This window comes from Blennius ocellaris, assembly GCF_963422515.1.
Source record: "Blennius ocellaris genome assembly, chromosome: 15".
NCBI classification, from domain to species: domain Eukaryota; kingdom Metazoa; phylum Chordata; class Actinopteri; order Blenniiformes; family Blenniidae; genus Blennius; species Blennius ocellaris.
In genome coordinates this window covers 7,812,030-7,825,862 of record NC_137664.1, presented here as the reverse complement: position 1 = coordinate 7,825,862, position 13,833 = coordinate 7,812,030, and the positions used below count along the sequence as shown (strand labels likewise).

The window sequence follows — 13,833 nt, the reverse complement described above, 5'->3', positions numbered from 1 at the left end:
AGAGTTCCATTTTCTGAAATATATCAAGGGAGGTTTGCTTTTGACAAGAAAGCAAATTAAAATGGTGCAGGGAAATATATTGAAGCTTCAAAATGAACAAAACTTTACAAACCTAATCTACAGTTTGTTTATTTTAGGAAATTAAAAAACTACAAAGATGAATTGCTGACTTTACCCAATGTTTTAGCAGTTGAAACAATAATCATTTTAGTGACTAATTTCTCACCCGATATCATACATACATACATACATATATGCCAGCATTATTGACAGTGAAAGCAATTTAGTACGAGTTCTGAGGGACAGAAAAGTTAACCATCTTGTATATTAATCATTATTTATGTACTTTTGACTCCAGCGAGGCGAAAGAGCCACATACAACTCCACCAGCTATTTGGGTTGTTAACCCCCTGGTGTAGCAAGTATGTTAGTTGTGCCATGATTGTAATAGGCTGTGAAACATCTGTTCCGATGGGTAATCTAGTTTGCGATGTCCTTTAAAAAAAAAAAAACAACAACCCAAAAAACAAGATGAACCTCACAAAGAAAACACCGACATACAGTAAGAGCAGGCAGAATGAGCCTGCATGAAAATGAAGATGTCTGTTCCATATAAATTAGCAGCAAGATCCTTTCTCTCCTTTGTTATCAACAGTTTATAAATTGAGGTAAATTATTTCATTACATGCTCATTTCTAGACAATCGCAGAAAGAACTCAGTGAAAAAGGGCTACACAGTGGTGGGGGCAGTATATATATATATATATATATATATAAGTCAATCTTACTGAGGTTTTTCATCAGTACGAGCTGTGCATACTCCTGCTGCACTGCTTGACCTAACTCCATTTATATGTGATGTCTGACGACTTTCTCACAGTCCAGCATACCTAAAAAGCCTCATTTGCTGCACTACTACGATCTGTTTTCCACTCCTCGGCATTTCTTCCACAGTTACTCTGTCTTATTGCTCAGCTGTGCTCTTTTGATTTAGGTTTTTCTCTTTTCATTTATTTCCCTATTCATTTTCCCTCTCACCCCCTTATCGCTGCCTCTACCAATCCACCTCTCTCTCCCTCTCTCTCCCCAGTCAAACAGCAGGTAGTCAGCTATAAGCCCCTCTGACATTAGCTGATATTAGACTCGGGTCTATTAGGTCCTGCCTTGCCATGTGAGTTATTGAGCAGAGAGTGAGTGCCTCGGGAACGATCGCACTCACATATGCACGTGTACTGACTCACACAAGCAAACACGTACCCACACAAAGGTAAACATGAACCCACTCCGATGTTTGAGCACCACACATATAGCCGCCGCAATCTTCCAAACATGCTCACCCTAACGTCGCCTCAGTCACAAAACGGAGGAATCACTGAAGCTTTAAGAACCGCTTCTTACAACACTTTTGCTAAATTCCCCTTGTAAAGACATCGATATGTGAATAAGAGTGAGTTGGGTTCTTTTGGGTTTTTTTTAAAGACATAAACTGATGAAGGTATCATTTCTGCCTGATGATGGTGTTTTGTTTCTACCGCTTTTCTTGAAGTTTTTCATTCCCACCTTGTCACTGCTGACAGCATGTGACAGACATGTCATAACTCAGGATCATTTAACATATGTAGAACAGTTCAAAACGACCAGAAAGCTGAGAAATACAGCTTTAGGCATGTATACGAGTCATTACATTGGCACACAGGACATGTAATAAGTAACACTGGGACAGAAGCTCTCACTTAATGGACATTTTCTGACAATATTCTGTCCATCCAATCAAAACAAACCACACGTTAATCTTGGAACGGCTTTAATAAAAATATATATGAAAAAAAAAAAAAACCTGCTCAAAAAGAAACTCACATTCTAGTTCAAACATTATTGTTAAGCTTGTTTATGTGTGTTTGTTGTCAAAGCTAATCTATAGAAGAAACCCATAAGTGCGTATTGAAAATTATTTTGTCTCTTCCAGCCTGGAAACAATAAATAATTACCCACATTTAACTACTAGAAGCTGAGGTGAAAAACACAAGCACAATTCTGATGTAGCACCTTCTCTCTGTTAAAAATGAATATTCATTACCAATAATTTAGCCTTGAACTTCACAGGAACACTAGGTGGAGGGAACAACATTCCGCTGACGTACACGTAAAACTGGTTACGACCAACAGAAAGTCACTGCGACACTCACGTGAGGGCTCATCTGTCAGGGTATTTCTACATGTTCTATAATATGAGTTGCAATTTCTATTTTCCCTCTAGTATTGTTCCTCTGGTCTATTGTTTGAGGCCTGGTTGCAGAGTGGTGTTTGTTCCATGGTAACAGGGTCAGTAAGTGCTTCTCTATGGCTCCAGGAGGAAAGCCAGACCATACAATGATTATTAAGATAAGATGCAAAAAGTAGAAACAGAGGCAGTAGCTCAAAGCTAACTAGCCTATCTGTTAAAAACTGATTCCTGCAGATATGGAATTGGATTGGATTGGATGGATGGATGGATGAATGGATCACCAGCTTCTCTAACTGTTTCTGACAACAGATGTCTCCTCAACTATACCAATGTCAACGACTTCATTTTGTATGTTCAATTAATTTTTTCTAATGTTATTTTTGTTAGAACTTTGCATTTTGTGAAGTGTGGGCAATACATTGCTTTATTACTTATAAATGACTAAACATCTTTAACATGTCAAACATGACAGAAACAAGATTCCTCCTGTGGTAATAAGCACACATGATTTATATTGTATGTGACTCTTACAAAATAAATTAGCTCTGAAAACACAAGCATAAAACTCATTAAAGATATAGTAGACAAAAACACATTTAATATAAGGTGCTTGCTTGTAGACCATCAAGGCTATGGTTGGCTTTTCAAACTCATTGTTATAAAACAAGTCTAAGCAAGTTCATATTCTGTTCACTCATTAATGGATTAAGGCCTATGATTAACAGGACAGCAGCACAAAAATAGGACCTGGATTGTGCACTCGAAAGGTGAGATTAGTTCAAGGTAAAAATAAATAAATAAATAAAACACCTGTTTTAAGATTGAACCAACTTTTATCTTAAGGTTTTTGCCTCTATTCAGTTTTGCTATAACAAAATAGAAATAATTAATGCCTTGGCAAAGAAACATGTTTAATTTACAGCATATGCTCTTCTGTATCTGAACTCATGGAAGAAAAAATACTTGTTACTTCACCTGTCGTATATACTTGAATACCATATGGGACCACTCGATGTCAGTGTATGACAATGGAACACTGCTACAGCGCCACAGAAAAATCTCCATTACTACAGTATCTGACTAACAACAAAGGCAAAATGTGGACAAACACAAAACAAACAACAACAATAACAACAACCCTACAAAGCATGTTCTATACTTAAAGTTAAAATAGAGAGAAAAATGCCAATGGGAGCAGAAGGTGTGTCTCAGAAAGTTGTGAAGGACTGGCAAAACAAAATAAAGGGAAACAGTGACCACGATGAAGGAAACAAAGAAAGTTAATTGTTGTCTTAAAGCATAGCTGGAGGAACCAAATCCAAGATAATATGCTCTCCAGCAGCAGCTGCAAGCCGAGGCATGGATCCGGGCATGGGGAAATTAATGTATCTTATACACCAGTCTGACCTATATATGTTTTCTCTTCTGCTCCTCGTGATACTTTTTTTTTTTTTTTTTTTGAAAAATGGGACTTATATTCATTTGTTACTTACTGTCTGGAAAATACTCTACTAATGACACTCCTGCATTACAATTTGATTTGCCACCATCCCTGGCATGTCTCCACGACACAGACACACTCTCTCTCTCTCTCTCTCTCTCATGGACACGGTCAAACAAAAGCACAGAGCACAGACTTAAAGATACTCGCGCATCAAAATAATTTCTGTTCTCATCGCTGTTATGAATGCTCAAATCATGTCTTCCCCCCATCTTTACCAACAATTATATCCGGAAGCTGCCAGGTAAGCATTGTTGCGTCTCAATATTTACCCCCCCATTATTAACTAGTTATGTAAACTTATGGGGGACAGTAGACATAGTAGCCAGGCTCAATGTGTGACATGGAGGGAAACCTACGAACATAGACATAGAGAGAACTGTTAACAACAAACTATACGTCATCATGGTGGATGGAAAATACTTACAGAAAAAAAAGTTAATGTTTGATGAGAAAACCATAAATAAACATGTTGTATAATGATTACAATCTTAATATTAGACCACATTTGGATGAGTGTTATCTAATACTTGTTGTGGCAATAAGCCAAGAAGCATGTTTAAGATTCTTAGTATGAGGGTCTTCTATTTTATATAGCTTCTACTCATTTAGCAAAACATTGAGTCTTGACACTGGTAGTGGGCATATGAAGTGTGACTACATTGTACTGATTGCTTTGGCGCCTGAATAAAACTTAGACATTATTAAACATAACGTGGACTGTAGTTCCTACTCTAACATATCTAATGAGCATAAATGCATTTTATTTCTTCCCGTCGCTTAGACTGTATAATATACGTGGGTGTGAATGAGATCTGAACAAGGGTCACGCTCTAAAACAAAGTTAGATTCGTATGTATATTACCCACAATTCAGTGCAATGGCTTCTTTCCAAACAGTGATCCTGGCCCAGTAAACCCACGTGTTTAAAATGCCGTGACCTCAGATTGAAACACAGGCTTTTTGTTGAAAATGCATACAGTCTAAGTGGAGTTTCAGATAAAACTAAAGGCATCCTGGAGGGTCATCTAACCTACACAAACCTCCGCACACAGCCTTGGAAAGTATTATACAACTGACAACTGTTATTACAGGTTAAGTAGTACTACTAATCTAACCTTGATGTATAAAAATAGTAGAGAGCCTTTAAAGTATACTCATTATAAATATTTAGAAAATATACTATCCCCATTATCAGTGTGGAAGCCTGTGTTAGCGGTCATCACAATCTATACATGCATCTTCTCTAACGCTGTTTCCTTTGTAGGGTCACAGGGTGCTGGGAGTCGATCCGAGCCGACTACCTGACTCCCTGTACAGGTCACCAGTCCATCACAGGGCAAACACAGAGAGACGGATAGTCAGACACACTCATGTTCACACTTACGGACAAATTAAAGTCCCGGAACAGCTCCGAATGCAGGTTTTTCGGACTGTGGGAGGACATGGAGAAACTTCCCAGAGAACATGGATTTCAACTAAAAGTGCAGTAATCTCACCCATAAACAAAATCTGTGCATACAGAAAAAAAACAAATCAAATAATGACTCATGAGAAAATTCATTCAAGATGAGTAACAGACAATCATCCCAAAAGCGTCTCAATAACTGCTTCAGTGCCAACAATAGCATGTATAAACACACGCCTCTTAAACACACAAGAGAACAAGTGTACAAGAGAAATGAGGGAAATACAAATTTCAGTGGGAGAATTTATAAAGAAGGTAAAACCTGACCAATCATTTAAAGAAGAGATTTACAAAGGTGCTCATCAATGTTTAGCAGCTTAAGCCTTCAACTCAAAAGGCTGCCTCAACGTCTCATGGCCACTCATTATGCTGCCTTATAATGGTTGTTGACTCAACTCCCCGGTAGAATCCACCGCGTGTGCACAAGAGAGATAATTACTAAAAATTACAGAGGGACATGAAAATGTAGCTGTGTTGATGTCTTGTGGGCTGCCAGATTCACAAATTATTCATGTTGTGGTGTCGTTTTAGCCTGAAAGGTGAGTGGCCATGAGGAGTTAGTACAGAGTGCCTATCAAAAGAGATTGTGTCTCTCTCTCTCTTTTTTTCTTCTTACTGTATCCTCTTTTCTGAAAAGTGTCACTAAAGCATCAGAGTGACAAAAGTGGAAGCATCACCTTCACAAAGCACTCACACGTTTTGTCTGCTCCCTCTCAACACTGGTGTCTCGTTTATCACAAGCCAGACTTCTGCAAGGTGTCACAGAAGTGTGTACTCACCGTGTAACTATTTGAAAGGAAGGGGAGTATCCATCACAGGGTGAACACATGAGTTTGATTTTGGGGGGGGGGGGGGGCACATTTCTAACTGCGACATGTACAATAAACTATCCACCATTGTCGATTTCCATTATTTTCATTGACAGCTTTCAAATTCACGCAACAGAAATGAGATCACGAGAAGTGTTCCTCGTCATTATGGCTTTTCAGAAGATTACGATATAATCGTACTCTTTCACGAGATAGAGATGGCATCATTATCATTATTATCGGGGAGATTTCTCTCTTTGCTGATGGATTCAGCTCGCTGTGTTTGTATGTGGAATACACAATCGTCTATACAAACCTGGCTCTGCTTTGATTACGTGGTGATTGCTTGAGAAAGAAAAAAAAAATTTTTTTGAGGTGAGATGGGGAGTGTGAACTGTGAAATACAAGGAAAGACGGCCTGTACCAAGTCTGCCTCTAACCGCTGCAGCTCGTTAGGTGCCTGTGCGTTGTGCTGCCAGTGTTTGTACTTTCACTCCGACGACGGCTGTTTTGGTCACAATGGGGCCCATTTGGATCAGGTCTCCCTTTTTTAAAGTTTATTTATGCACAGCAGGCTCAAGTGAGCTTCCAATGGGGACTGGGAAAAAAAACAAAAAAAAAACAAAAAACAAAATGTTGAGTGTATTGGCGGTTCAGATTTATCTGACCTGCAACAACCCACCTATTCTATTTGCAGTTTTGAAGTGTGCTTCACGTTTCTTCAAAGTGCTGTTCATCGCCAAATGTCAATATATGTGAGTTTGCGCCTGGGTTGTGTCTCTCTAGTGAGCGATCATTACTGAATACTGCCTCTATGCTGGTTTTCCACACTTTAATCCCATATTCCTACAAGGTGCATAGCATATTGCATATGTGTGCGTATCAGAGAGAGGAGGCACATCATCTGACAGCACTATAAATGCACTCTTGAGAAGTAATGAATAAGTGTACCTCAACCAGTTCTCAGACTCACATTTGCTTCTTTCCACCCATGGGCTGATGCATGCATGTGACACTTATGCTGAGATGCTATTACAATGCATATGCAGGCACAAATGTCACAACATGTCGACCATCAAAGCAGAGGGATTTTTTTCCCCTTATAGGGACAGCTTTGGGATGGTGGAATTATTTTCCCTTTTACCTTGAAAGATATCAAATGCCATCAAAAGCGAAACAAAACAAAAACAAGTAATTACTGCTTTCACTGTCTGTTCACTGGAGAAGAAAAAAAATAGGATGACACATTCCCTTTTTATACATCTTCCCTGAATTGCTCCCACTCTGTAATGAACATTTTCCGAGCCCAACATCCACAATAACACATGTAACTTCATGCCATATATCCGTGCTCGCGAGACGTTGGACTAATCTTCACAACATCAGTATGTAGAATTCATTTTGCTAGTTTACTTCAGCAGACGGTGCAAAGTGAGGCCACTTTAAAACACAAAGTATGCAAAATAGTCCTAAACCGTGGGTAGCATCTCATATTCTAACGCTACCTGTGAAGCCGCGGCTCCAATATAATTCATCTCAATCATCTAATATTTCACTTTGAGCTGCTGATGCAGTGTTGTGAGAATCAGTCGACTGTGCAGGTGGGGGAAATAACAGGGCTGTGCAATAAGGCTTGCATCTGCATATCAAAGACGGTGTGGTGTAAAAGTGCAGAAACCAATGAGACTAAAAAGTGTAACATGAAGCTATAAATATATAGAGTGTGAAGTGGAACCTTATGGGAGAAAGTCATTCAGGAGACAAAGCTCTTGTTTTTTTTTTTTTTTTTCTTTGACAAATTGCATAGTGGATTTGGTAAGAAGAATAAGTACTTTAGTCGGATGACATGCCGTAATACACATGTTTAATTAGAGGCATCAAGAGTCAAGTATAATACTCCGGTGTGCTTAGCCTGTCTGGTTAGACTAAGAATGATGAATAGCTCAAAAAATGTGACTTTCACATTTTAACAGATTCAATTCTGATAAAGAGCCGGAAACAAAGCTCTGAATCGAGGCTTGAGGTATCAAAAACAAACCTTCTGATTAAAAATAAACTCTTACAAATCTCACTGTGGAGTGAGAGTGTTCAGAGCAAGTTTTTCATCTTTCCTCCCTTTTTTCCCCCACTTTTTTTGCCCAGTTTTCTCTAAAAACTACCGAGCTGTGTAGAGTAAGTTGGGACTCTATAAGTGCTTTTTGCACTTTGCCTCAGATGTACTCTGCACCGAGACACGTGTGCGTTATTTACCCGAATGGGGACAAAAGCCTGGGAGTGCTCTTTCCCTGTCATCGGCATGTAATCAGCCAAGTATGCCTTTAACTGCAGGGAACCAGATAAGCGAGACTAAGTATGCATCTTGCAATTAGCATGGAAATGTTTCTGGCTTCTGGGAGCAGGTGCAAATTGCACAGGTGTAAACGAAAAAAGAAGAAAAAAAAAGAGCCTGAGATCAGAAAGAGAAAGTGTATTTCTCTGTATATTATTGAAATCTTCGTCATAGATTGAAAAGAAGCTCCCTGGTCAGGGGTGGCTGTGTGCTTAATAATCTGATAGCAAGTTAATGGAAACGATGCCCTTTTGATAATAGATGTGAATGTGACAGCATATATCTTTACATTTAGCTAATGATTTCAGACTATCACACATTTGGATGGCCTTTCTTTGTGGCAAAGCCAATCTTAGATGTGTTTTTGAGGCGTGATAAAATGTATGTTTACATGCCACAGAGAAAACAAAGCAAATCAACAAAACAGCAGTTTGCCGTGAATACTAAATACAATGTAGCATTTTGTGTGGAACTTCCAACCACACTTAGGCTTAGGAAATCAATAAAATGCTGGGAATGGGAAATTTTGATTATTTGTATCTTTCCCCTGTAATTTACTGTCTCCTGGTTTCTTCTTCTTAGGATTTGACTTCAACATAATAGCAGGTGCGACCGATGCCGGAGAAGGCTTTAAATAAATGCTTCTTGTTCGGCACAACAGGAGCCAAAAACAATGAAATTAACTTCTTCTCTTTTTTCTTTAAATTTTTTTTCCCTGGGAGTGCCATGTATACTACTTCATCTGCTCTGTTTGTTACCCTCATAAAGACATACATTTTACTGCTTGTCGGCTGTGTCTCAGGGCTGCCACAGTGCTCGGCTTTTTTAAACTCGTCATTTGTATAACTTCACCACAGCCCTGGCTTGAGAGCAAATCTCTGTACTTTGCCTCAGTTTGATATAGCCCAGCGTGTTGAGCTGGAGTCTGGAGGCAAAGGACCCACTGTGCTCCCTACTGCTCCAGGGCAAATGGATCAAGACTGTCTCTTTCCTCTGTTTTTAAATCCCCAAACTGTGCCTTTGTTTCATCTGTCAAACTGTGCCCTGTTTAGTGTATTAGAGGCAGTTCCTCACTGGTTTAGCCTCTTTAACCTTTGGGAAACATTAGGCTTTCAGTAGTTCCCACTGAAATGTGGGAAGAAATACTGCAGATGTGTCAATCATCACTACAAATCCTCTAAAGATGCATAAGCCCCTTTTATGTTATAGCTTTTGAGGTAATTAGACAAAAAAATTCCCTTGGAGCACTGTGGCTCTTCATTTCTATTAAAAGTGTTCATTTTGATGGCATGTGATCATTCAGCACATACTTGTCCATAAAGAACTCACTTTATGCATCCTCTATCTATTTCATAAAACATGAGTGGATAAAGAGCCCAGCTGACTATTCTGGCAAATATGGTCAACAATTAACCCAGCATACTTCGTATATTTTGGGAGAAATCTAGAGAAAACAAAGATAACCCACTTGCACACAGGGGGATCATGCAAGCTGCAAGCAGCCCAAAGCCTGGAATCAAACTAATGTCCTCCCGCTGTGGAGCAATAACGTCAGCCACTGTTGACCCTTAAAGATCACTTAACAATTTAAATAATGTAGCCTTTTTGGAATGCACTCTGATTAATTAGTTAAATTGTTTGTTGGTCATTTCTTCAAAATAATTACAATATAGAGCAGCATGATGCTTCATAGAGTGAGCCATAAGTGATGTGTTGATCAATATCAAAGAATCGATAGGTCTGATGACGCATGCGAATGTTCTTGATTCAATTCACATTTAAAAAAAACAGTGATGGTCAGCTGGAAATGCCCCACACATGCTGGAGCACGATGTTGTCATGGGTGACATGTGTTCAGGTGATGGCTAAACACTAATATAACATTGAGACTAAGTTTTTACTAATTTGTCTTTGTATCGATTTAAGCAGTTAGCCTGCTGTCTCTTTATTTTAGGTAACCATAGTATGTAACTTCTTTATTTTGCTACATTTTTCCAATCTAGTTATTTAACAATTGCTGAATACATTGTGAGAAAGATGAGTTATACACTAAGACTTATACAGTCTGGGGCAGGTTTGAGTGATGTATTAAAAAAAATATGACCATTTGTGCTTTAAACTCTTTCAACAACAGATATATATTGTTGTGTGTTCCCACAGAAATGCTGAATATTGTTAAAATATTTGAACACTTGTAGTGGGTGGTACTAAAAAACATTGAATAATTCAGGATGAGGTTAGTATTGGCAAATAATACAGTAATTGCTCAACTTTAGGGCTCAATAATCATTCGCAAAAATCCAGGAAGGATGCATGACTACATGCATGATACATTACTTTTTTGTTCTTGCCATAAATAAAAAAAATAAATAAAGATGGTTTTGGTCTGTTTGGCACAACAAAAAATACATTAAAAAGTCACAAAAGCCAAAAACAAAACAAAACAAAACAAAAACTCAGCCAGTCTCAATTTCAATAAGTATCACGTGAAGGGATGACCGGTTGAGGAATACATTTTGAAGATAAAAACCAATACCTCATCTCTCTTGTTATATAAACTCCAGATTATCTGCACACAAAACTTCTGTACAAGTATCTGTATAGTAATTGTATCAGTGTTACCAGATATACATGTTATCAGATCTGATATGAGTGTTATTGCTCATCACTAGTTGGTAGATTATTGTTCCAACATTATCTTCAGGGATAAGTGCAGATATAATTATGTAAACTAAATTACATTAATTTTAGAACTGAAACTTGAGTTTAAGTATTAAAACTATGCCGTAGAGTGCTATGATGAGCTGAGATGGTCTCTGTAAAAGGATTTTTTTATCATTATTATTATTATTTTGAATAAAAAAATGCTCTAACTGAATTTATTCCTATTGAGAATGTGTTTTTCTCCATTTTTCCTTCTGTGATTTTGTGACTACTCTCAGTAATTATGTGAAATTACAGTATCTGAGTCACACCACTTTTCAAAGAAAAGAATAGAAGCAAAATGCTTCCTAAATGCTCTAATGACGACATTATTTGCATGGCATATTTTTGTGGCTCCTTTGAACACAAATTTTGGACATTTTAGGTTGAAAGACAGGGTGAGAAAATGGAAGAAGAGAAAAACACTTATCTGTAGCCTTCCTGCACTGAAAATAAGTTATCGCTGACATTGAATTTGATTACAGCCGAATGAAAAAATAAAGAAAAAAAAGAGACACATTCAAGCAAAGACATTTCGTAATCGTTCAGAGGAAGTGAAATTGTTAAAAAAAAAAATCAAGCTTTTTTTTTCTGTTTTCAAGAAAATAAGTGTGCTGCAGAAGCCATTATTTACTACAGTGCATGGCATTGAGAAGGACTGACCCTGAGGACCTACAGTGGACAGACCATGTGATTGTTTATAGCCAAGCAAAACTATTGTGGCCTAAAGGGCAGAACAGATGAGACGTATTTGATCGTGTCTGATGAAAAGCTCGTGAGAGAGGGAGTAACTACACTACAGACGCAGACAGAGAGGGTGAGATATGGCTGGAGCACGTTTTTGAATGCACGCTGTATTTGTGCACAGATAAACCCACATCATCTTTGGGTGTTGAGCGTTTCATCACAGACAGCATGTGACTTATCAGAGCGAGCCAGGTTTTCAGAGGGCTGACAGTTTAAGGAGAACTGCCACGGGATAAGCCTCGATTCTCAGAACACCAATGCTCTCTCATACACTTCTCACTCTCGCTCGCACACAAATACACACATACGTAGACACATGTCTGTGCAAACAGAGAAGCAGCAACCCAATGGCAAACCCTGACTACTGATTTTTTAAAGCTGCCCTTCTTTGGTTTGCCGCCTATCTCTCCAGTAACCCAGAAATTGATAAAAGTAGACCGTTACTCCAGATGAAGTGTCCTCTGAGACGTTAGGATGTGAAAACAACAAGTCTCAAGGGAAGATTGTGGGTGTCTGCATGAATGGGTGTAAATAATAAAAACAATCCTTTTTTGAAAAAAGATACAAAATGCTCAAGAGAGTGGAAAAAGCACAAACTTATTAAGTGAAATACCATTGGAAGATTTGCAAAAAACAACACACTGTATGGCGGCTTAAGACTAAAATAACATGTGCAAGTTGTTCTGGAAAAAAAAAGGCAGGCAGCAGTGTAGGGTGTAGTGAGTGCTTTTGTACAGTTACCGGAAGGTCATTTGGAATATCTGTCCCAAGTTGACTTGCTGGGTTTTGTTGTTGTATCCATGCAGCATCTCACCAAACAGGGTGTCATTGAAGTGGACATCCTGCCTTGGGCATTTTGGTCCCTCACAGTTGTCTGACTGCAAGAGGCAGGAGCGCCCGTCCCCTGCCAGTTTGTACTCCTGCACACACCTTAGGAGGAGGGAAAAAAAACGGTCAATAAAGCACAAGACGGGATCGCATGTAAACGTATTCACACTCCAGGCAAAATGATAAGCATATATCGCTGCTGGCAAGACACCAAACGGAAAGCAAAATGCAGCTGACAGTGCTGCTTGATTGACACCTGAAATAAATACAACTCCACATAGAGCTGCTCAGTTTAGCTATTCTGATTGAAGCATTAAGGGGGGAGAGGGCATTCTTTGGTATTTCATGTTGCCAAAATTAAGCTATGCAGCAGTGCTAATCTAGGAGCTTTTCTTTTTTAATCAATATGGCTTCAACTGATTTGAATTTGTCCAAAATGCCTTATACATTTCCAAATTGTGGATAGTGCCACAAGCACTCCACTGGAAGTGGTTTTAAAACCGGTTGCACTGGCGCAGAATTCAGCAAACTCTGCAGTTATTCAGAATTATCATATTTTCTCCATCATCCTCATCGTACAGTCACGGCTGGGTATCACACTACTGAGGGGGGTTTCTGTTGTTGTTGGCAACAGTCAGATCTTGCTGGAGTAGAGTCTTTGTAAGACATCGCTGCAAAGCACAACAAAATCATTCAGTATATTTCATTGAAGTCGTCTATCGAACTGTAAGGACCATTTTCAGAGAGACGCAAGGAATTTCACACAGTTGCATCCCCACATGAACACATGAGTTTAGCCATTGCCATTTGCATGTCATAAAGAAGAGTGGACAAAGATGAGAAGAAAATAGTACATTTGAAAGGCAAAAAAAAAAAAAAGTTCTCACCTTAATGTTAAACATGATTACACACAAATCTACTCATCCAACTGACACAAATGAGATTGTCATTCATGTGTTTTCCTCACAGTATAAAGTGGCTTAATGCTTTTGAAAAAATGAATCCACACCAAGCACCGGTCAGTGTTGATCTCCATCCACTTTCTTTAAAAAGGCAATTTACAAAATAATAATAATGCATTGCTGGTTTTCTAATTAAAACAAGATTCAATGCATTTTAACCCCACATGGACCCTCATAAATTGAAAACAGTATCTATTCAAAGTCTTATTCGAAGAGTAGCCATACTTTTGATGTCACTGAAGTGACATCAAAACGGCTCTGT

At 38.6% G+C, this 13,833-nt stretch overlaps 1 protein-coding gene across 1 annotated transcript in view; it reads right to left on the bottom strand.

Annotated features, from left to right (window-relative positions):
• Positions 1-13,833, bottom strand: part of astn2 (astrotactin 2) — a gene marked incomplete at both ends in the record, with an annotated part of 271,954 nt that overhangs the window by 67,397 nt on the left and 190,724 nt on the right. The window contains one exon of the mRNA XM_080510130.1: positions 12,523-12,711. Within this exon, the coding sequence (XP_080366256.1) occupies positions 12,523-12,711 (189 nt within the window). The remainder of the gene's footprint in view (positions 1-12,522; positions 12,712-13,833) is intronic.